This window comes from Gobio gobio (assembly GCF_949357685.1).
Source record: "Gobio gobio genome assembly, chromosome: 14".
In the NCBI taxonomy this organism is placed as follows: Eukaryota; Metazoa; Chordata; class Actinopteri; order Cypriniformes; family Gobionidae; genus Gobio; species Gobio gobio.
This window is the reverse complement of record NC_137107.1, coordinates 40,394,327-40,420,144: the sequence shown is the minus strand read 5'-3', so window position 1 is coordinate 40,420,144 and position 25,818 is coordinate 40,394,327. Positions and strand designations below refer to the sequence as shown.

Here is a 25,818-nt window from a genome sequence, read left to right as displayed (position 1 = left end):
TTAATGTAACGACAACATTACTGTAACCATCTTTTACTACACATGTGAAAACGAGAGAGTATAGAGATTCAAAAATTAGAGAATATGTGCATATATCAACAACGTAAATGAATTAAACATGTGACCATGATATTATTACATGTTAACAAATTAATTGTATTAGCAATCATAAATCCAAGAACAAATTTCTACGAAATATATTTGACCTAGATGACGAGGATCACTCAGTCACTTTGTGTAAGTTCCAGTAGGAAACAGCGCGGGCGCTCTTGGCGTCTATGGGCGCACCTTTGCTTATTTATGATTTTTCGGTGGCAAAAACAAATTAAATGTGGTTGTATTACTTATCAATATATTATTAACATTTTACAAAAGCCAAACTCAAATGCACTTACCAAAACTATTGATTTATTGAAGCAGGAACAAAAAACACTACCACCAAAAAAAGGGCACTTTGGAGTGTAAGGGCAAAAAGGGCATGTGCTCTGCACAGGTTGAGCCCTACCTGTGCACGTGCCTGGTAAAATTGGATACCACACGACTCGGCATGCCATCCTGAATCTAACGAGATCACTGTTTTTATGATTTTTGGACAAACGGTTCAGAAGTTATAAGCAAAAATAGCCATTTTTCGTATCTCCGGACCAGTAGGTGGCGCTGTGCCAAAACGCTGCATGTTGCCTCAGGTCATGCTTGTGATGACATGTACAAAGTTTGGTTTGAATACGATAAAGCGCTGCGGAGATATAGCCTTAAAGCTACACTGTGTAACTTTTTTAGTTTATTCTTAGCTAAAAACACTTAGTTCTTTCTAAAATATGTGCTCATTAATGTATATTTACTTCTTTCAAGTAATAAAGTATTCTCGTAAGTTTATAATATGCCATTGAAATTACATACGGGTAATGGGTTCGAATGCGGGTCGCCATGTTGCCCCTCCATCTTGAAAGTACATCAGCCAAAGAGGGACATACCCGTAAATTCAAGCTTCGCCTTTCGCCTTTTAACACTCGATGGCAGTGTGTCGAATGTGGACGAGGTCAAACTGGAAGCCATGTTAATCTTGGACTAAATCGGCCACCGTAGGAGTTAAAACGAAATCGGAATTGAGAGGAAGAGAAACTAATATACTAGATGGTCATTTACCTTTTAACCGCTAGATGGGGGAAAATATCACACAGTGTAGCTTTAAGTGTATTTTTGCAACCACTACGTAAAATTTTTCGCCCGTTTATCGAAAACGATTGGACGAATCAACTTGAATTCCATAACTTTTTGTCAGCATGGTCTGAAGATGATCTGATTAAATTTTCGTGAAAATCAGAGCAACGGCCTAGGAGGAGTTTGCAAAAGTAGGTTTTTCAGTTAATTAAAAATGGCGGGAAAATTTTCATGACGGAAAATTACGCCATAGGGTGCAATCGAATTGTCTTGAGTTTTGTTTCTAGCCCTTATGGTTCAAAAGTTATTAGCATAAACATGAGTGTAACTTTAGACAGGTGGTGGCGCTAGAGGGATTGATTTAGAGACTCAAAATTGATGCTATAGTGTAAAATGCTATAGTGACAGTTGGGACTATCCTCTATCTGTGTGCCAAATTTCATAACTTTCCCGCAAGCGGTTCTGTGGGCTGCCATAGACTCCCATGGCGGAAGAAGAAGAAGGAAGAATAATAATAAGAATGCTAACCATTTCAATAGGTGCCTTCGGTGCTTGGCCCCTAATTATGAGATTAAAAAACAACTAATCATGCACTTGAACTTTACTCCATTTACACATTTAAACACAAACACTTTTATTAAACAACATTTGCACATTTACACGTTCAAAAATATATTCCTAAATTGATGTTGCAGTTCACACTGTACTGTAGAGTTTTAGTAATTCCTAAGAATGCTCATGCAGGAAGCCGGATTGATATGCAACAGACCAGAAAACACAAATTACAGCCATAATTTACAACATATACACACAACTTGTAAAATGAACGCAACTTGCATTCACTCAGTTTTTACAGCATTTAGGCATCAGCAAGGATTTCTTCTTATGTCTCATCTCTCTTTTTTTATCTTCATACACAGGCAGAATTTTGTTTTACCACTCATGGTGTTCATGTTTGCATGTGTACGCAGAGGTAAGTGTGTAAAAACATTTGTGTTGGTGTTTATATCTTTAGTAGTCTCACACTTGTATGTGTATAAACGCATTCCCCAAAAAATGCGAAGTGCGGTGATTGTCAAACAGTAAAACGTTCACAGTTTTTCCAATAACGGTCTCAATCAAATTATGTTGCGTTCACATTTTTGATGGAATTGCCTTAATTACAAGGTGACAACTGCTCATATTCTACTCAAAGCTATTTGTTTTGTTACTCCAAATAGCACCATGTACAGCGTTGTTGTCAATGAAAGCAAAAAAAATTATTACTACATTAATGTATTTTCTTTTTGCCATCTCAAATATTGAATAGTGAAAGACAAGTGTAGGTTATCGGCTAAAATAAAATGGCATGTCAAACATAAACCTAGTGATATTGCTAACTAACTTGCAGTCTTTTTGGTTCTTTATATGATATGTAATTTCTTCAACAAAGACATATAGTTTTTAGTAATCGTAAATGCGTAATTAGGGTAATTCTGATACAATGTGAACGCAACTATGCAGTAGGCAAAACCAGAAAAGTTATGCCCTAAAGCAAAAAAAAGAAAGAAAATGCATTACTTTAAGGCCCTGTTTTCGTCAATCCTATCACAAGTGGACGACACTAAATACAGGTGTAAACGGGGTCTAAAACGTTTTGAACTTGTCCACTTTTAACCACTTCCAGAGGTAGTCATAAACGCATTCAATTGGATTGTTTTCTTAGTGTAAACGCTCATGTGGTCGAACTTTTCATGTGGTCAAACAGCCGCAAAAGTTGGCTAACTCTCTGCCTACTGACCTAATGCGTAAACATTATGGGAAGCGCACTAGCCAGACAGGATTTAAACTTTGTCGGCTGAAGAAGACTTAAAGGTGCAGTGTGTAGTATTTACGAGGATCTATTGACAGAAATGCAATATAATATACACTACCAGTCAAAAGTTTGGACACACTTTCCCATTCTCTTTGATGGGAAAGTGTGTCCAAACTTTAGACTGGTAGTATACATAACTATGTTTTCGGTGGTGTATAAAAACCTTACATATTGTCCCGTTATTTTTTTTAGTACCTTTTCCGACGTTATGTTTCTACAGTAGCCCTAAATTTCTCAACAGCGCTAGCTACTCTCTGCTCTTTCCGACGACAACAATTTGTCCTGTGTAGGCCCCCGTAGCTTCTCTATGTGCTTCGAAAGGCAGGGGGGAACGGTGGGTGATTGCAATTCACAACCTCACCACTAGATGCCGCCAAAATTCACACACTGTACCTTTGGTTTGGTTTGAAGACAAAAAAACGTACCAAGCTCAATGTTCTTTGCCGTTCCTAATTTCTAACACGCACTCAGTCTTGCGGCTGTCAGTTTTTCCATCGTCTCCTTTCACGTTCATTTGTAAATTTCACAAGCTTATTACGTCCATTAGGTAGAAAGATCTGAAAAAGGCCTTAGAAATAAGGACAGAAGTGGTTGAAAATAGACAAAAGAGATGGATTAAAATAACAGGTGTAAACGGGTATGTCTCCCTCGTCTACTTGTGGTCTGATAGAACAGGTGTAAACAGGGCCTAAAATGTAACAAGTTTGTTGTTCCCCATCCCTTTAAATGCTAACGTATGGCTAATTATTCACATTGGCATGAATATGAAGCCACATTCCTTATTGTCAATTATCATATTCAGTGTTGCCCATACAGCAGAAATAGTAGCTAGTTAACAAAACAGTATTGCTCCAAATATCATATCTTGTACATTCAAATGCTGTGGAAAAAAAATATTTTCAAAATGTTTCTCTCTCCATCATTAGCACTACTTTCAGCGCTTATCTTTGAAAGAGATTTGTTAAAGATTTTAAATGCTGTGGGAGTGCGGGGAGAATGTAAGTCGTTCAGGCATATAATGCCATGAGGTAAAGAATCACAACGTCCAAGTTCAACTAGACTTGAGAAAGTTGCTGGTTAATAAAGTTGTTGGTCTCCACAAAATCAATGGTGAAAGATCAACCATATTTGATGCCTTCCCATTTTCATTTTTCCTCTTTCATTCGTATTAGAGTACATCTTTAGGTTGCTTGTTTGATGCAGCACTTGCTTATTATTGTGCCTCCGTAATACCACTTGGTCTTGGAAAGGTCGGGTGTAATTCCATTGTCACTCCGATAATATTAGAGCCCCCTTGTCTACATTTGTTTTTGTGTTCATATCTCAAATTAGACGCTCTTCAGGTGGTACTTTCAGCATGCTATCCATCTCCAGGCGTGCACCTGCAACCTCCTGATGGCTTGGGGAATAAGTTCCTTCTGATTGCCGCTTCCTGCGTGCTGTCATCAACATGAAAATGAGACCAATAGTCACCAAGAGGATACAACCACATGCCAATGGAACCGCAATTGCCAGCCATGGTATATGATCTTGCTGAGCTTGCTTCTGCAGAGAGAGAGAGAGATAGATTCAAATTAGCTGCGTTTCCACTGTCAGGCCAAAAGCGGCCGTACTAGTGCGTGCCAGGGCCAGTCACGTTCCCATTGTTACTTCCGGTGCATGATCGGGCCTCGTAGGGGCTTCCTCGTTTTTTTGGGCCACCGAATACCTTGGTCCAAAGCGGACCAGCTCGGGCTTGAGGAGTGGTTACGAACAAAGGCGGAGTCTGGGGACGTCAGCGTCGCGGGCGCGGATGATTCCATATATCTTTCAGACAGCAGCGTGTTTGAAATAACTTCTGTTTGTGATCCGATGTGGATTCTGATCACTGTATAAGGCAGAAATAGTGCTGCTATTGCGCTAACCATGACTGCTTGAAGAAATCAGACAAATCATATAGGCTATCACAATCATGTATTTATTTTATCTGTCAGTACGTCTTATCTCTTTATACCGGACTGTCTGAAATAAAGCAACTTTTTCTGGAGCTTCCTGTTTTTCTCAGACTGAATATATATTGGGACTGTCTCAGTCACCGTATTTTTGTAAGTACCACTTTATTTATGTGTGACTAATGTGCAATCTTGACAAATGAATTCATTATGATCAATGTATGACTTACTATTGTAAAACGGTGGTAAAACATCGATGCTTGGGTTTTAAATCTTTAAGTAAACAAAAAAAAAAGCCAACAAACGCTTTTATCATGCTCGTTTTGCGATCTCACTAGTTTCTAGTGATTTCTCTCTTATTTTTTTTTTGATAAAACTTGCATTTGTTGGTGAAATGATGGATTTGTGTGACGTTGTTCCAGAGAGGTGTGTTATGGGCGGGTTTTAGTGAAGCGTTGCGGTGGAAACATAGTGTGGTTTTGGGCACTGTGCTACAAGTCCGAGGCTATTAGCCCAGCCCGGCCCGTTGAAAGCCCTGGCTCACATTGGCCCGACAGTGGAAACGCGGCTATTGTTATTGTTAGATAAAAAGTAACAATTAACACTACCAAACTTGTTTGCATTCCCATTTTCGTTCCTAAATTGCATGCTTATTATTATTATTATACTCAGTGTTTACTTACATTTGTTTCACAGAACTGACCACTGAATCCTGCTGGACACAAACATTGAAACCGGTTCAGCCGATCCAGACACGATCCACCGTTTAGACATGGGCTAGATGCACACTCATCCATTTCTCTCTCACATCTGTGGAAAAAAAAAACATGTGAACACTTTATCAGTATTTGTATATTCAATTTATTTCTATTGGACAAGGATGTAAGTGTTAACTCCACCTGTCTCCTGTGAATCCTGGAGGGCAGGTGCAGTTTGCCCCCCACAGAGTGTCGTGACAAATGCCATCATTTTCACATTCAAAATCCAGGTCACATTTAAGAGGAGGGTAGTTATACCTGATGCACAAGAACACACAAACAAATGCTCAACACTTGAAACAATCCCGAACAGATAAGGATGCAGTCTTACTGTGATGTGAAATAAAGAGGATAGTGAACTATTTGATGTTTTTCCACTGGCGTTCATTAGTATTTACAACTACAAGCAGGTTTGAATTTAGTTCTCTGTGAAGACCACTTTATAGGGGTTGTCGCACCGGAGGAACCTTTTCGTAGTTCCTAGAACTATTGGCGGAAGTACCCGGATTTTGGAGTGTTGGCACCACAGGAACTGGGAACGATTTTAGTTCTAGGAACTCCTTTTGGGGGAACTTAATTAGCTCCTGCTTCAGAGGAGGGTCTAAGCCAGCACAAGGAACTAGGAACTACCACTGTCGTAAGTGCATGTTGATTGGTCGAACGCACGCGAAACACCAGCATCCGCCATTTTTAAAAAGTGGTGGAAACACAGATTATAGCCTATATATTTACTCCAGGAACTAACTCTACAAACATGGAAAACAGTGATAGATGGACCTCTCAACCTTAAGCTGAGGAGAAAATCCAACGCAACTTTGAGGGGACCAAGCAAAACATGATTAGGTATTTCTGCTCAGCTAGCGACATTGGACATCAGCCATATGGCAAACGCTAATGCTTTTTCATGTACTGTCTACTTTCTTTGTATAACATTTCTATCTAATAACGTATAAGTATGAAGCCGGAGAATGTGAGTGCTGTGTGCATTCTCAGCGCCGGCAAAACAAAAGTCACAACAACAAGCGCGGCTTACGTCACTTCAGAATTTCTATTGGCGGTGCGAATGCAACCAGGAAAACGGCCCTAGGGTAACTTTTAGTTCTCGGGGAACCACCTTGGTGGCTAGTTCCTATAACTAAGTTCCTAGAACTACTTGGTGCGAAAGCCCCTTATAACCCTGTTCTCTGTTCAACAGAGTAGAAGGGCAAATGTACTGTAAATGGAGAGTAAATTATCGCTGAGCCAAGTCTAGGCATCAATGTGTGATCAGTAAGAACTCACTGACAACGTGTTCCGCTGTACTTAGCGGGACAGATACAGGTGTAGTCATTAACTCCATCCACACAGGTTCCTCCGTTCTTACACTTCGATCCTTTGCAGTCGTCTATGTTTTCTGAACATGTAGGTCCAGCAAATCCTGGGTGACACAAGCAGTCAAACCCATTAAACTTGTCCTTGCATTTGCCATGGAGACAGGGTCCTGAGACGCACTCGTCGGTTTCTTTTTCACAGGTGATCCCTTCCCAGCCGGGTGAGCACTGGCAGCTAAATGTATTAAAGAGATCCACACATGTACCACCATGCCTGCAAGGATGAGAGTGGCACACTGGAGTCCCAGAGCACCCTATGTGCACATGCTCATCTTGTCTCCTCCAAAACCGAGATGTTTGGGGTGATTTGGGATTGTCTACAAATGGAAGATACACCCCACCTACTCCGACAGCACCTAGACATCCTGTGTACGTCTCTGCCAGTGCAACCTCACTTGACAAGTCTTTAAGAAAACTTAAACTACCAGCAAGCACTGGGGCACTGCTACCATCAATGATGCCATCCACCAAAATCAACCACGGAGATGCATCAAGCTCAGGGTTGGCCATGACAATGAGCAAGCGATGCCAGGTTCCATCTCCAATGAGTCTTTGTCCAGAGAATGTTACTGGTTCCACACTGTTCTCTGTATGAAGCTCCACATAAATGGCCGAATCCAGCAGACCAATCAGTAGAAGTTCCGCCCCTCTCCATGCACGAAGTAACACACCATTTTCCTGCCTTGTACGAAGCTCCATGGTGACATTGGTCACTGGGTCAACTAGAGATCCCTTAGCACTATAGTGTAGGGCTGTGTTGTCAAAGGTAGCATTAGCAATGCCTGGTAAGACAAAAAAATAAAATAAATATGTATTTTCATAAATTTCACATACATTTATATTTACTACTTGATTATAAACATTTATACATTATTAATATTTATTAATTATTTTGCCAATAGGATGTTCAGGAAGCAACCAAGAAAGTGGGTTGTTTAAGATGAGCATACACTCAAAGCCATCCGACAGATCCACGCAGCGTCCACCATTTACGCACGGGTCGCTGACACACCAAACTCTGGTTTCACATGTCTTTCCAGTGAAGTCCCGTGGGCAGGAACAAGTAAAGTCATTCCATGTGACTGTACACTCTCCACCATTCAAGCAAGGCTCCACCTGCAAACCATCCGCACAACATTAGTTCTTTCCAACAATAATTATCAATGCAAACACATCTAATATACATGTAAGTCTACATACCTTGCATGTGTTATCACTTATGCATCCAGGTAGCACATTTTCTGCATCACCGGAGATATATATAGTCTCATTGAGGGTACTATTCCAGACGTCCACTTCTAGATGCACATCGTCTAGTCTCAGGTCCTGCAGGCAGCCCTTAAAGTTCCCACCCCAATCTGTTGCACCTTCTTCACCTGGAACTCCACCAACATACACCAGGTCTCCCCCCAGAACTTCCATGTCAGGCAGTGAGCCAAGTATATAGTGCAATCCTCCATGGTTAAAGAACACCTGACCTTCCTGTATGTCCAACTGAATCAAAGACTTCTCTCCATTACAGACAAACACTGGTGATGATAGGGTGGGTGACTCTGCTACAGAGGTCACCTGTACTCGTCCCATTTCCAGGTACATGGTAAAATAAGGATCATGTTCCTCTGTCCCCTCAAGTCCTGCCTTTCGTAGCTGAAATAATAATCCACTTGATTTAAGTGATCGTAGGTAGAATGAGACACTAAAGTTCCTGCCAATATCAAACAGCAGTTCAAATGCAAGAAAGCTTTTAGAGTCCTCATGACTAAATGTCCAAGAGGGGAAATCTGGGAAAGAAAGAGAAATGTGACAATAATGTTTTATTATTATATAAGTTTGGTTTCCTCTACACCCGAACTATTCAACTGCAGTCCTGGAGGGTCACTGTCCTGCAGAGTTTCAGTCCCACCTTACCAAACACACTTGCCTGTATTTTCCAAGTAATCATCTTGATTAGTTTGTTCAGGTGTGTTTGAATAGGGCTACAGTTAAACCTGGCAGAACAGTTGCCCTTCAGCACCAGAGCTGAATACTTGAGCGCTGCACATTACTACAAGGTCATTGTTTGAGTGTATGAGCATGTGTGTATGCACACCTTGGCTGCAGTCATGTCCATAGTGTGGTCTATAACAGTCACAGTGGTAGCTCGTCCAGAGATCGACACAGTGCCCTTGTTGAGAGCAAGGATGTGGGTCCACCTGGCACCATTCCGTCTTTATACAGCCTAACTCTACACTTGCCTCCTCGTCACCCAGATCATGTGGCAGGACAGGATGGCCATCAACCTGTAGGTCCTCCATACAGCCCAAAAAGCCACCGCTCAATGTAAGCTCCTTGTACTCCTCTGGTACTCCACCCACATATACCTTTGTGAGGCTATCGTGGTGAAAGAAAATTTCATGATCACCTGGTTGCTTGTCTTCAACTCTACATGCTTGATTGTCACAGTCTGGACCTTTGACCTGAAGGACAAGTCTGATATCCTGTTCATCAATGCTCACTATTGCTTCATGCCAATCTCCGTCACTTACAAGCCCTGGTAATTGTGCCTTCAGTGACCCTCCCTCCTTTGATATTGCCTTAGCACGCAGCTCACCCCCAACAATCTCCAGGGATAGGAAAAGCTCAGCATTGCCACGAAAAAACAGCAGCATATCAGGCAGAGTGGTGCGGAAGCGCAGACGGACAGACAGATGCTCGTGTTCTGTGTCTCTCCTTCTGCGCTTGAGGGGTGGAACCTCAATCAGAAAGAACCTCGGTGAGGAGAAGGAAAATGTGGTTGGTGTAGAACATATGTCATCATAGAAACCAGGAGGACAAAGGCAAGTATGTCCATGTGTCTCTCCATCTAACCATGGCAAGCATGTGGCGCCATTTTGGCAGGCATGCTCAATGCAACCAAGCAGCTGCACAGTGCATTGGGGACCCCCCCATGGCAGGTGACTTTCCTCAGCTTCTGCACATTGGCACTTGTATTCAGCTACTCCATCTTCACATACACCTCCATTCAGGCAGGGGGCACTCTCACACTCATCTATATTAACCTCGCACTCCACGCCTGACAAAGACGGACCAAAATTAACAATACAGACAAATACACATGCAAACACTTTCTAATATCAAACACTAACCTGCAAACCCCTCTAGGCAAAGACATGTGTATCCGTTAACCAAATCCATACAGCTTCCCCCATTGTGACAGGGCTCAGATACACACTCGTTTATGTTCACTGAACAGTTCTCTCCTGGGGAAAACAAATAAACAGCATGTCAATACTTGACCACCAATTCAATCACATATTGGGTCAAAACATAGTTATGCTCAACTCTGGAACAAGTTATTAAAAATGAAAGTGGTAGCATTGTCTGTGTGTTGTTTTAAGCCGTGTTTCCACCCCAGGAATTTTCCCCTGGAACTAGGGACTTTGGGGTGATACTCAGTGTGTTTCGACCACAGGGACCAGGGTCTAAATGAAGTTCCGTGTAAACATCTCCCCCTGCTTGCAATGTAGTACTTTTTCAAAGTTCAGGAACTATCGGGGTGGGACTTGGGCGCTGAGTATGCTGATTGGTTCACGCAGCATTTTGATTTGTTGACTCCACGCAGTATTTTATTTCAACCACCATTTTTAAAAGTCTGTTGCGGTGCGTGCAGTAAAAGTTGTTTGCTGCTTGAATCAATAATGGAGTTTAAAAAAAATGACAGATGGACCGACAATGACCACCATTTTTAAAAGTCTGTTGCGGTGTGTGCAGTAAAAGTTGTTTGCTGCTTGAATCAACAATGGAGTTTAAAAAATATGACAGATGGACCGACAATGAGATTCAGGCTTTATTAAGCTGGAGGACGAAATCCAGCGTGAACTGGAAAGCCGCGCACAGTCCTACGTCACTGGACTAATTTGCCTAATCTTCACGGTACTTTTAGACCACGATGAAAACACAGACAGCAACAGGTCTGGGGGAAAATGTTCCTGGGAAAAATTGTTCCGGGTAATTGCAGTGGAAACGTGGCTTTAATGTACTGTTTTACATTTACATCTCTTTTTATGTTGTCAGTACCTGTGTATCCTGGTTGGCACTGACAGACGTAACCAGCGGCTGTGGCGTAGGTGAACTCCCAGTCTGTTTCCCAGATTTCAGAATTTGACTTCTCAAAACATTCACCATCGTTCTCACAGGGAGTATCAGCACATTCATCTATATCCACCTCACAGTTATCTCCTTCAAAACCTATACACACATTAACATAGATTCAGTTTGTTGCAGAGTTAGACTAAACAATTGAGTACAGTTTTGAATAAAGGAGAGCTACCTGGCCAACAGGTACAGTTGTAGTGGTTAATGCCTTCTAGACAAGTAGCTCCATGTTGGCAAGGATGTGATGCACACTCTGGAATATCCTCCTCACAGTGATCCCCCATATAACCAGTGCCTTCACATTCACACTCATAACTGCATACAAATACACACCAAATCAGATTTTTTGGGGGCCAAATAACCAACCACTTAGACAAGAAGAGACTAACATGTAGCATTTGTTTTACTCGCAGTGAGTAAGTGAAAAAAATGGAAGTGCATAGATGTCATCTGCATGACCCTGTCAGGCTTTCCCACAATTCCAGAGTTCTGTTACCTATCAATAAGGTCGTGGCAGATTCCTCCATTCTGACATGGCTCACTCTCACATTCATCGATATCGATTTCACAGTCTGAACCTTCAAACCCCTGCACACAGTCACAGGTGTACAACCCCACTAGGTCATGACAGGTGGCTCCGTTTTGACAGGGATTTGACTCGCATTCATCAATCTCCATCTCACAGTTCACTCCTACAGAGATTCAGAGCACAATACATGACTTAAAAAATCAGATGCCCAATAAAGAGACTTGGCAACTACCAGTTATTAATTGCTGTCAACATCCATGTAAACCAGGATTGCCCAATCCTGCTTCTGGAGGGCCATAGTCCTGCAGAGTTTAGTTCAAACCCTAATAAAACACCTGAATCAGCCAATCAAGATCTTTAGGATTACCAATACATTCCAGGCAGGTGTGTTGGAGCAAATTTTTAGAATTTAGCATTAGAATTGGGCATCCCTGCTTTAGACTGTTAGCAGCACAGTTAAAAAATGTGGAAATATAAGGTTTCAAACAAGTTCATGATAGGTTTACACAGTTCCACATATTACCTGTATATCCCAGCAGGCATTCACAGAAGTACCGGTCTTTCCCATTAATACATGTTCCATTGTTCCAACAAGGTCTCGATGCGCACTCATTTATGTCAATCTCACAGTTGTGTCCTTGGTATCCAGGCACGCAGAAGCAGTGATACTTGTTGGCACCATCCACACAGATTGCACCGTTCTGACAGGGATGTGATTCACACTCATCCAGGTTCTCTTCGCAGGTCTCCCCATGAAAACCATCTGAACAAGTGCATTCAAATCCGTCCACTATACGTCTACAGGTGCCATTGTTGAGGCAGGGTTCATCAACACAGTCTGTGATGCGACGACTGCAGTCTTCTCCTCCGAAACCAGGTGGGCACAGGCATTTGTAGCCATTCAGCTCGTCCACACACTCAGAGAGGGCACCGACACACGGCCCACTTTCACACTCGTTGATGTCTTCTGGACAGGTGTAGTGCTCCGTGCCAGGTTCACTCACACACCCTTCACATTCAGCGAGCACACAAGCATTGTACAGCTCCATACAGTCCCTCCCCATGTAGCGTACTCCTTCCCGTGAACACAAACACACATAATCATCCATTGTATCTACGCATGTCGCCCCATTCTGACACGGTGAAGATGCACACATATCAGATGACCCGGAACAGAATATACCTAGAGAAAGAAAGACAGGATTTAATATGGTACCTCTTACTGATGCATATTGCCAATGGGAAACCTGATGTTTTTACCATTGATCATACTTGGGGTTAGGGGCTTGTTCAGATCCCTAAGCCAAAGTATTAAGTGTCCTACACCATTTTTCCAATAGACATGGAAAACCAGACATGAGTGGAGAGATGTCGATTTGTCTTGTAAATAAAATGGGCAAATAAATCCCATAGACTTACTTTGAATGACAAACATAAACCATATCTAGGGGCCAAAATGTAATTGAAAGTTGGAAGTGGGTTTGTTTGATTGGACCGGTAAGCAACCCCTTAGCAAACTGCTTAAAAAAACACAGAACACCTTAGCAACCACATAGCATCATTCTATAATAGTGATGGTAAGTTTTGCATGTGCATTGTCTTCAGAAAACTTTAAAGATTCTGATGTAATATATTACTATGAAACTGACTTATGCCAGAAAAATGGAAAACCGATATATACCACCCGAAACAAAGGTAAGACTGACATCAGTTAATAACAGGCCACTGATCCCAAACCTTAATCCCGGGTAAGACAGACTGAGCCCGAGGAATAAAGAGAGGGAATCTCTTCAAAGTCAGCATTACAAATACCAAGCCCATCTGTGACGTTGATCATTTGTGAGGTTCAGAATTTTTAACACTTCTTAGTCATAACAAGTCTTACAAAATGTACTTTATGCCCTGAACTAAGAGATCAAATTTGAGCGATCCCCTGTAATTTGTGACCTTGTGTGTATTGTAAATAGCATATTTTGCCTGTGCATATGAGTGTGTGTTTTTTTAGATCAGAATGTGGTGCAGAGAGCATTCATGGGGATTTTCTCGTGCAGATCGACCAATCGCATGATAGCTCTTTGAGTCATTTCAAATTCCTGTTATCTGCATGACCTCGACCCTCAACCCCCACTGCGCATCCAATTCGGATCCATTAGTGTGGCCCACCCATCCTTAACCCTTGTGGGGCCCCTCGTTCCTCTAAACACTCCCCCACCTTCTCTCAACCACTTTGCTGCCCTGGCCCCCTCAATGTCGCTTTGATCAGACCTTCATCCCAAATATTCATTCAGGCGGAAGATATTAATGAATGAGCAAAAGGAATGAGGTGATGTGTGTGTGTGTATGTCTTTGTGTGCACATATTGAGCATTGTGTGTGTAGCAAGGCAGTTCAGCAGGAATGGAGCAGCGTTATGTGAAAATAAAGTGAAGCATTGAAGGGGTTTATATAGTGTGGAAGTGTGTATGTGTGTCAACTTTCGATGGGTTTGTGGGAACCAAATGTCCCCACAAGGGTAAAACTTGATTCTTAAACTTTTTTAAGATCACATTAAAATGAAAATTATCCCACAATTTACTCACCCTCAAGCCATTCTAGGTGTATATTCTTTCTTCTTTCAGCCAAACACAATCAGAGTTATATAAAAAAAAATATTTATCCTGGCTCTTCCAAGCTTTATAATGGGAGTGAATAGAGTTTTTGAAGCTCCAAAAAGCACTTCCATCCATCTTAAAAGTACTCCAGGGGGTTAATAAAGGCCTTTTGAAGCAAAGCAATGCATTTTTGTGAGAAAAAAAATACATATTTATAACTTATTTATAAACCTTAATCACTGGCTTCCGGTAACCCAGAGTGACCTTTTCTGTATGGATTATTTTTATGATGGATGGATGCGCTTTTTGGAGCTTCAAAAACTTTATTCACTCCCATTAAAAGGCTCTATTCACTCCCATTATAAAGCTGGGAAAGGCCAGGATATATTTTTAATATAACTCTGATTGTGTTTGGCTGAAAGAAGAAAGTCATATATACCTAGGATGGCTTGAGAGAGAGTAAATTATGGGATAATTTTCGTTTTTGGGTGAACTAACCCTTTAAGGGTACGTTTACGCGACAGAGACGTACTAAAAACTGAAACGTTTTTCCTTAGCGTTTTTCACACACAAACAACAACGTACACAGGCGCATGACGTCACTGTTTTCATAAATGTGCGTTTTTGTAGTTTACACAGAGTCAATAATGGTATCGTTTTGCTTTTCAGGCCCCGGAAATGGCATTGTCATGTAAATGACCGGACAAAATGTATAAAAAGTTTTCAATTTTTAGTTTGTGTAAACGACCCCTTAAAGGATTAGTTAACTTAATATAAAATGTCCTGATATTTTACTCACCTCCTTCTCATCCAAGATGTTCATGCCTTTCTTTCTTTAGTCGAAAAGAAATTACGTTTTTTGAGGAAAACATTCCAGGATTTTTCTCCCCATCATAGCCTTCCATCGCAACCAAAATGTTGAAGGTCCAAATCAATGCAGTTTCAAAGGGCTTCGAAGGGCTTCAGAGGCTCTGCGCAATCCCTAAAATCCCTAAATTGCTCATCTTGCGCTGCTCTGCGACGTGCTAAGGATTGCGTAATCACGTTGTAAAGGTCACGCTATACGTAGGCGGAAGTACCACCCCTGTGTTTACATAGCGCACATGCGAAAACTAATACAAATGGCCTTTAGCAAAAAAAAGGTAAAACAAAGATGTCGAACGAATTTGAAGTTGAAAATGGAGTGTTTTTTGTAAAGGGCGTTTGTATTAGTCCTTGCACGTTCGCTTGGGGTAGTACTTCCGCCTACGTCTACCGTGACCTTTTCGACGTGGTTGCGCAATCCTTGACACGTAGCAGAGCAGCGCAAGATGAGCAATTTAGGTTAAAAAGTATATTCATAAAAAAAAAAATGGCCGATCATTTCGCTAGATAAGACCCTATTCATCGTTTGGGATTGCGCAGAACCTCTGAAGCCCTTCGAAGCGCTTTGAAACTGCATTGATTTGGACCTTCAGCATTTTGGTTGCAATGGAAGGCTATGATGGGGAAAAAAATCCTAGAATGTTTTCCCGCAAAAAACGTAATTTCTTTTCGACTGAAGAAAGAAAGACATGAACATCTTGGATGAGATAGGGGTGAGAAAAAAATCAGGACATTTTCATTTTGAAGTGAACTAATTCTTTAAACTGGAAACATTTGATTTATATATTGATTATAATATTTTACCCTTATCCCAGACTTGGTCAGAAGCCAAAATATAATTTTAATTTGTCTCAATACTTTTACGATAAAATGCCTTGAAAACTGTATATCAGCATAACAATTTCAGTGTAAGGTAGAATGTCATAATGTTCCTTCACTCTAAATTGTTCAAAATCCCAAATCTTTTTTCTTTCTTTCCATATTTAAATTATATTTTGAACTCCGGATTTTCAGTTTCAGACTTTTGGACCCACTGTACAGCATTAGAGCTGCAATGTATTTGCCCAGACACTTTAATCAACACGGAAGTGTTACTTTTAGAACAGAAACATCTTATCAGTCTCAGAACACACAGACTGTTCTTACACAACACAACTGAGAGCTTGCACACTGATCTTAGTGAGAACACACTCATTTATCTTAAAATGTGGCTTACACAGTCATCTCAAAGTAAACAAAATGAACAAGTGGACGTTTTTAAGAGTAATCGCCATGCACACATAATGTTCCCCAAAAATAATTTTTAAGAATACTTTGATTTTAGTATGCTTCTGTAGACTGTGTAGGACGCAGATCCGTCTGACACCCACACAAGCATTTATTCCCCACCCCCGGCTCAGGAAAACGAGCTCCACTCAGACTGACCCAGCAAGTGTCCACTGAGTGGGTCTCAGTTTCTATAGTTACTGCTAAACTAATTTGACCCTGAGACGAAGAGATTCTGACCTCTGCGACCCCAGATCCACCTCCTCTCTCCTCTCCTTTCCTTTTATTTTCAGTGTTTCTCACCATCTTAGATCTCTTTAACGCTCATGTCATTTCCTGTCAGGATAGTGTGATAAGTAAAGAAGATTTCCCAGCTCACGCTGCCATAGACATGAAGGGTCACTGAGCCAGATGGTGCCAGTCACAAACGTCCAGTCCATTGCGGGCAGACATACATGAAGTCCCTCTTCTAGTTTTCTTTTTTTACTTACTCCTTCCTGTTACTGAAGGACACTGATTATCTACTTTCTGCTCTGCCCTCTGCCAACCTGTGTGTTGCACCGCATGTTTACAGAAAATTAAAGTGGATTATACTGTCTGTACCTCATTTAGCTAATGTTCTCTCACACAAACACGTGTGCTTACACACTCTCACTGACTGAACCTTTACTTCAAAATATTGCTCTCTGCTCACATTTGCTCACATGTTGGACCTTGGAGTTCATCCTAATTTCAAATGAAATATTTGACTTCCTGTCATGTGCAGTGAAAAGACTCAATTTAAAGTTAATTAGACGGCGCCTACCGTCAGAGAGAAAAAGAGCGAGTAGGCCAAAGTCTTCGTGTACTGAGCTGAGCGTAATCCTCTCAGAGAGGTGTGTGTAAAACAGGACAGCTTTAGGTTAGTCTACACTACTATGCCAGACAGCTTTTGTAACCTTAGAATCCAGTTCTCTGCCACCTTGTGCCACCAAGAGATTCCAGAGTCAGATTTAAATACTGCTTGTTATTTTAGACACCTTTTTGTTCAAAAGCAACATTGACAAGAGGTTGCCCATCTTGTAATGGCTGACGACAAGGCGGACAGTAGTAAAGTATTTTCACTTTCTTTATTTTTCAAGTATATGTACTTTATCAGTGTTCTTCTTTGGAAAACGTTTACTTCACAACATTACAAAACACAATATTGTACTTTTTACTGCACTACGTTTGAATATCATTTAATACTTAATTACATTCAAAAAGTAGTACTTTCTTACTTTTACTCAAGTAAAAGTAATTACAAGTTTTACTTGAGTAAAAGTAAGAAAGTACTACATTTTTAATGAAATTAAGTATTAAATGATATTCAATTATCCACCCATCCACATTAAAGGCGTTTTAATGTTACAAATAATTTATATTTTAAATAAATTGTGTTATTTTGAACTTTCTATTCATAAAAGAATCCAAAATGTATCTTTGTTTTCACAAAAATATTAAGCAGCACAACTGTTATCAACATTGATACTAATCAGAAATATTTATTGAGCATCAAATCATCATACTAGAATGATTTCTGAATGATCATGTGACACTGAAGACTGGAGTAATGATGCTGAAAATTCAGCTTTTTGAAATATATTCAGAAAACAATTATTTTAATTTCTAATAATATTTCACAATATTACTGTTTTTACTGTATTTTTTAATCTATTAAATGCAGCTTTCTTTCAAAAACACTTAAAAAGTCTTATCGACCCCAAACTTTAGGTTTGTAAATATATATCACCGATCAGGCATAACATTATGACAGGTGAAGTGAATAACACTGATTATCCCTTCACCGCTGCACCTGTTGGTGGGTGGGATATATTTGGCAGCAAGTGAACATTTTGTGGTTTGGCTAGACGACTGGGTCAGAGCATCTCCAAAACTGCAGCTCTTGTGGGGTGTTTCCGGTCTGCAGTGGTCCAAGGAAGGAACAGCGGTGAACCGGCGACAGGGTCATGGATGGTCAAGGCTCATTGTTGCACGTGGGGAGACAAGTTACTGTAGCTCAAATTGTAGCTCAAATTGCTCAAAAAGTTAATGCTGGTTCTGATTGAAAAGTGTCAGAATACACAGTGCATAGCAGTTTTTTGTGTATGGGGCTGCATTGCCGCAGACCAGTCAGGGTGTCCATGCTGACCCCTGTCCACCGCCAAAAGTGCCAACAGTGGGCACGTGAGCATCAGAACTGGACCCCGGAGAAATGGAAGAAGGTGGCCTGGTCTGATGAATCACGTTTTCTTTACATCCCCTGGATGGCCGGGTGTGAGTGCGTTGCTTACCTGGGGAACACATGGCACCAGGATGCACTATGGGAAGAAGGCAAGCCGGCGGAGGCAGTGTGATGCTTTGGGCAATGTTCTGCTGGGAAACCTTGGGTCCTGCCATACATGTGGATGTTACTTTGACATGTACCACCTACCTAAGCATTGTTGCAGACCTTGTACACCCTTTCATGGAAACGGTATTCCCTGGTGGCTGTGGCTCTTTCAGCAGGATAATAAGCCTTGCCACAAAGCAAAAATGGTTCAGGAATGGTTTGAGGAGCACAACAACGAGTTTGAGGTGTTGACTTGGCCTCAAAATCCCCCAGATCTCAATCCAATCGAGCATCTGTCGGATGTGCTGAACAAACAAGTCCGATCCATGGAGGCCCCACCTCGTAACTTACACGACTTAAAGGATCTGCTGCTAACATCTTGGTGCCAGATACCACAGCACTGCTTCAGGGGTCTAGTGGAGTCCATGCCTCGACGGGTCAGGGCTATTTGAACCAACACAATATTAGGAATGATATATATCCAACAATATCAACTAGCTTGTCCCCTTTTGATCTGGTCATGTCCCATACATATTTGTATTCTCTTAAATGTGATCTCGCTGGAATGTGGACAGCACCCAGATGTGACACGTTTGGGTTCAGCTCGGTGGAGACAAGCTGTAGTGGTTCTGATTATACAGACTTTAACACTGAGCTTTCACAGACATCTGAGAGTCTCTGGCATCCTTCGGCCGACGGAGACATTCTCCTGACATCTGTCTTGAACACTACGTCTTACTTGTGTCAGTGTTTAAGGTTATCTGTGTGAGCCCGCTGGAAGAATGTTTGCCATGCAGGTTCTAAGAGTTAAACTGCTAACACTGATACCAACTGTCAGTCAAGGGGAACTCCTCCCCTTCCGTTTACATCACTGTCAATCATCCCTGTTTGTGTCTTACCTCCTGCTGGGAGGGGGTGTGATAGGTTAGTTTTACAATTTTAGGGGTTACAGATTGTTTTAGAGGGGTCAGGTGGGGAAACTGCATAAATGTGTGTGTAACACCAGTGTTATTTTAGTATAATTGAGATACTAGTTTATTAATATTTTGAATTGGTTTATATATATATTATACAAGTTTCATTGTATAGTGTGAAATCAGGTATATGTATAGTGTAGTTTCAGTTATAACTGAATAATAACCCTGGATCTTGGAGTTAACACAACAACCAATAATACATACAATGGCTGTGAAATTTGTCAGGATCAGTTGCCCAGGCATATGGGGAAATCATCCCAATGAGATAACACTCTCTTAATATGCATCTGTCTAGAGATACGAGTGGGAACGGACGGGTTACAGAGAGGATGACAGTAAGAGGGCAGCTGGGAGGTGTGTGTGATGTGTGACAGGACTTTGTGATAACCTTTGGTCTGTTTATTTTCACAGGCGCAGGAGAGGTGTGTGCAAGTGTTTCTTTGTATGTATGCATGCTTAATTCTCTCATGTGAACCTAAAAGTAAGAGTTCTAACATTAAGAAACAAACCTTTCAGATGAAATATAAGTGTTTTGACTCATTGTGAATATTAGAGTAGGCCTATTACTTAATAGTTGTTCTTAGCATCAATATGAACTCAGACTTAGCAAATCTCTGTCATTAGCTAATTAGCTTTATTCGCCCCTGCACCTAAACCTAGACACAAAGTTTTAACCTTTTAGACTTTATAGGTGATGCTTTTGAGTGTTACGCCACATGAGCATCACCACGAGGCTTTTGGCATTTGTTCTGAAGGACATTAGCTTTATTCCTCCACGTGAATCTAAAAACAAACATAATGAAAAATTCAGTTTTAACAACCGGATTTGTGGCATAATATCTGGCAGCGCTTATACTGTAGATGAAGTCTAAGTAAACCTGGTCAGCGTCAGGAGATTTGAAATGCCGAAATGTGAAACTTTTTAAGCACATATGTGAATTATTTAGTAAAAACCTGTTTATTGATCTTTTACAGTTACATTTTTGTCTAAATTGTCCATTTTCATACAGGACATCATTTATTTAAAATGGATCTTTTGTAACAATATACACTACTATTCAATGGGTTGTGTTTTTTTATTTCTTTTTCTTAATCAAGGATGTGTTCAATTGATTAAAAGTGATAGTGATTTTGAATAAATGCTGTTCTTTTTAACTTTTTATTCATCAGTGAATCCTGAAAAAAAGGCTCACAGGTTCCAAAAACAGGTTCCTGTTTAACATTGATCATAAATCAGCATATTAGAATGATTTCTAAAGGATCATGTCACACTAATGATGCTGAAAATTCAGCTTTGCATCACAGAAATCAATTATAAAGAAAACCATTATTTAAAATATTTCACAATATTACTGTTGATTTTTGATCAAATAAATGCAGGCTTAGCATAAGAGACTTCTTTCAAAAATATAAAAAATAGTAATGCTTTCAAACTTTTGACCGGTACTATATATGAGATTAATCGTGATTTATCGATTTTACAGCATTGATATATGTATTCATTTAACCTTCTAAATATACAATAGGTGATATTTTTGAGCATCAGTCCACACAAAAGCATTATTTGTCAATGTTATCATCAACACCTCATCTAGCTATATAAAAAGTCTGTAAAAGTAGGGCACAATTTACTGTAAAAATATGAAGGAATTTTCTGTATTGTTTTTTTTTTTTACAGGTGTTTTACTTGTATTTTGAATGATGCATTGCATTGTGTTGTGTTTTAAGTTATTTACTTTTTTACAGTGTAGTAAAAGCCTGTTTATACTATTTATACTACTTATTATAATATTTTATACTCTAAAACATTCATTAAACCTTCTATATGGGTGATATTTTTAAGCATTGATCCACAGAAAGACGTTACTTGTTAAAGTTAGCATCAACGCAAGCTCCTCTAGCTAGTATAGGCTCACTTTTATTAGCAGAATCTTGACTGTGAGAATGCAGTGGACTTTGTCGTGTGATTTTATTCTTCCCTCTCTGTGTTCTTGTTAGGATTAGAGTTGGGGGCAGGGTCCATTGTAGACGTTTTCATTGAAAAAGTCATGTGAATTCCAGGATCCCCCTCGTTTCTCTAAGCGCTTGATGTCGCATTTGCATGCGTGATTTGACATGAACTAACAGACCAGTTTCACTGTTCCTCTCGCTGAATTTCCCCATTGACTCCCAATAGTCTATGCAAATACACTACAGATGCAGGGTTGTAATTGCATACAACACTTGACACCTAAACAGCAGGATCTGTGAGTCTGAATAGTGAGTTTTGTCAAGCAAAGTGTATTTAAAGTAAGTACCAACCTTGCATTTCCATACAACACTTAGAACCAAAACTAACACTGACCAGAGCAATACGTTTTTGCAGGTATTGTATATTACTGTAAAACTGCAATAAACTTAATTTAATGTAATCTTTGCTCCTGCAGTGAAACACTAATATTGCGCTGGTTAATGTCAAACTTAAGGTAAAGTGCATGTTAAGTGTTGTGTAAAATATAAGTCCTTGTTACACGTTACATGTAGTTACTGTAGTAATAACTATAAATTATGCATAATTACATTCAAATAACCCTAAATCAAACCTCAATCCTAACCCTATAGTAAGTGCATAGTTCCTAAAAATAAAGGGTTGCACTTTGTTTTAAGGTGTCTTTGTTACTCTGTAATTATGCATTTAAGTATTGAGTAATATGTACTTACTATAGGGTTAGGGTTTGGTTTAGGGTTAGTTGCATGTTATTATGTAAAACATATTATGTAACAATGACACTGTGAAATAAAATGTTACCAAATTAAGTGTAACCCAGAACTCTAAGAGTAATGGTTACACAAAATGACATGCATGATATACAACCATCAATACTTTCGACTTGTTTTTTTCCCCTGAATATGATCATCATAGAGTTAAATACTCAGAGACAGCTTGACCGTGCAGTCAGATGAAAGAGCGTTAAGCCTACGGGACGCAAAAGCAAACAGAGCTTGTTAAAAGTGCTTAACGCAGATTCCACCCGCACACAGCGTCCAAATGACTCAGCCCTGGTGTCATGGCAACGGGAAACAATGGATCCCACCCCCCAAGCTTTTCTGCTTCAGACAGAGGCCTGAGAGCGGGGCAGAATCAGACGGGATGGATGGAAGGAGGGAAAATAGATGGGTAACCTCCCCCATACTCCCGTCTGTACCATGCACCAGTCATATCCACTCCAGACGGGAGGAGGGACGCGAGTAACACTCCAGTGCACATCTTTGGGAGTCCAAGATAACAGAAAATGGCACAACACTAATGCGAAAAAGAGATACTGTGTCTGTATACAACAGAAGAAAATATGATACACTCCGTTGTTTCAACCCATGTTTGGGTCAACTATGGACAAACCCAACTGTTGGATTTCAAAATGTATTTAAACATTTTAAACCAACGGTTGGGTTTGTCCATATTTGATCCAAACATGAGTTGAAACAACCCAGCATTTTTTAGAGTGTATAGAAGATATATCTTGTAAATGACAAAATGATCACCCAGATCTTAACTTTTTGTTTTCTTTTTTTTTTGTTTAAATTCGCCATTATGCTAAGTGTTGTGGGTGGTTGCCAGGGAGTTGCTATGTGGTTGCTAGGGTGTTCTGAGCGGTTGCTAGGTGGCTGCTTACAGGTGCAAGTCAAAAGAGACCACCCTCACGCTCTTGTCTCTACACTATGACAATTATATGACCAATAAGTTATGCCAACATATGTTTTTAAATTGGTTTAACTCATCAAAATAAGTTAAGCAATTTTCAACTTTTTTGTAAGTTATACAAGATTCAACTCATTTCAAGTCAGTTTAATGTAATTTAATTTCAACAATGACTTAAACATCCAAGTTGACTTAAAAATTTAAGGCAGCAACTTTTTTTTTTTTTACAGTGATCATCATTACAAAAAAGTGATTACTAATATATAATATTATATATTAGTAATATATATAAATCAGGGATAGAAATAGTCAGAATGTTATGTTTTGCTAATATTTGGTCACTTATTAGGTGTTTTATTCTGAGAAAGACCAAGTTTAATCACACTAATATATAATATATATATATCTGAGTCAAAAGCAACAGGTTGGATGTGTCTCTCTCTCTCTCTCTCTCTCTCTCTCTCTCTCTCTCTCTCTCTCTCTCTCTCTCTCTCTCTATATATATATATATATATATATATATATATATATATATATATATATATATATATATATATATATATATATATATATATATATATATATATATATATATATATATATATTAGTGTGGATAAAAGTACATTTATTTACTTTCATCTGCCTTTTTAAACAGTAAAGTTTGCCAAAAAAATAAAAGGGTCAGTATAGAGCCACATCCAACCTGTTGCTTTTCGCTCTAGCAGATATATATATGATTAAACTTGGTCTTTCTCAGAATAAAACACACTTTATAAGTGACCAAATATTAGCAAAACATAACATTCTGACTATTTCTATCCCTGATTTCTATGAATGATGTTCTCAACTGCTTTTAATGATCAGTATCCCATTTTTTTCTGCATGTAAGAAGTTCCTTTCATCATTGTTCAGGGTTACCATGTAAAAGTTAACTTGTATATGTTCTATGAATATGTATTTATGAAAATATATGTTCATAGAATATTATATTGTATTTCCTATAGGCATTGAGACAGAATGAGAGTCAGAACTCACCCCATTTGAACAGCATCATGGTCAGAAAAAATGTCCCGGTGCATTTCAGATGCACTTTCCTGATCTCCATGGTGACGTGAGACAATCCAAACCTACCAAACTAGCTTAATGTCTCTTCATAGTGGAGCAGCCTTCAAATTAAACCATCCTGGCGAACATCAAACGAGTTCCTGCATGATCCTGAAGTTGAAAGTATCCTCTCTTAAATTCCTGTAAGCGTCCGGGTGTGTAGTTCATATAAAGTTCCTCTGTCCAGCATCAGAATGGTCAGGCTGAGAGCGGTGGGCCATTGTACGCGTAGTAATGAGACTAACTCTCCCACCCAATCCTGCTGCGGCTTACCACACTAATCACCCTGAGAGGGGAGGGGCCGGAAAACCAGAAGTGGACTTCAGCACCAGGACTCATATGTGTGTGATGGGTTTACTTTGGGAACAGAATGGAACTAACTCAGATAAAACATCACACAGGGACATCCAGGGATGTCCTCAAGGATAAAAATGATTCATAAAGTTAAAAATGTTTTAATAACAATGATAACAGTAGCACTTTATTTTACAGTCCTGTTCCCCATGTACATACTATTTACTTATTATAGCAATTACAATAACTGGGTTATAACTAGGTACTAACCCTGAACCTACCCCTAAACCCATGTGTTACCTTATATTACCAGTATTTTCTTATGTAACTACATTGTAATTACACTGTAAGTACACATACTGCAAAATAAAGTGCAACCATGATAACAGCTTAATAAAAAAAAAGTTTCTGTAAGGGGTAGATATAGGTTTAGCAAATTTTAATATACAAACTAAAAGTAATTTAAGAAACTGTGTGTTTGTGGGCGAGACATTTTATGTGTGTGTGTGTGTGTGTGTGTGTGTGTGTGTGTGTGTGTGTGTGTGTGTGTGTGTGTGTGTGTGATGAAACAAAACAAACAAAATATAAAATATTTCTATTAATGGTGGTTTCTAATTTATTGTAAAAGTAAGTTTGCTATGAATTATGTATATGAATTTATGTCTTTTATTAGTTCAAACCTACAATTTCACATTTCTTCATTATTAATTCATGCCCCTTTCTACACTTTTACAGGTGGACAGCAGACAGTAAAGACTCAGGTCAGGGTTATTTAATACTAAACTGAATTAGGGAATTGGGGTTTATAAAGCATTTTTACTTTTCATTTTGATTTTAGTTTGTTTTGGTAATTTTGTTATGTGCTTTTGTCATTTTTGGTAACACTTTACTAGAAGGTTCCATTTGTTAACACTAGTTAACTATTAGTTAACACAAACTAGCAATGAACAATACTT

General features: G+C 39.6%; 2 protein-coding genes across 2 annotated transcripts in view; both read right to left on the bottom strand.

The window, feature by feature from the left end:
• LOC307137479 (uncharacterized protein) overlaps positions 1-25,818 on the bottom strand; it is an 890,992-nt gene that overhangs the window by 808,693 nt on the left and 56,481 nt on the right. The window lies entirely within an intron of this gene.
• On the bottom strand, positions 1,746-24,764 carry crb2a (crumbs cell polarity complex component 2a). The gene is made up of 13 exons (XM_079834424.1): positions 24,500-24,764; positions 12,262-12,921; positions 11,706-11,901; positions 11,385-11,524; positions 11,132-11,302; positions 10,201-10,314; positions 9,165-10,127; positions 8,276-8,856; positions 8,026-8,191; positions 6,987-7,857; positions 5,847-5,963; positions 5,631-5,757; positions 1,746-4,561 (listed from the first exon to the last, which is right to left on the bottom strand). The coding sequence occupies exons 1-13, from the start codon at positions 24,567-24,569 to the stop codon at positions 4,340-4,342; spliced, it is 4,398 nt and encodes a 1,465-aa protein (XP_079690550.1). The 5' UTR covers positions 24,570-24,764; the 3' UTR covers positions 1,746-4,339.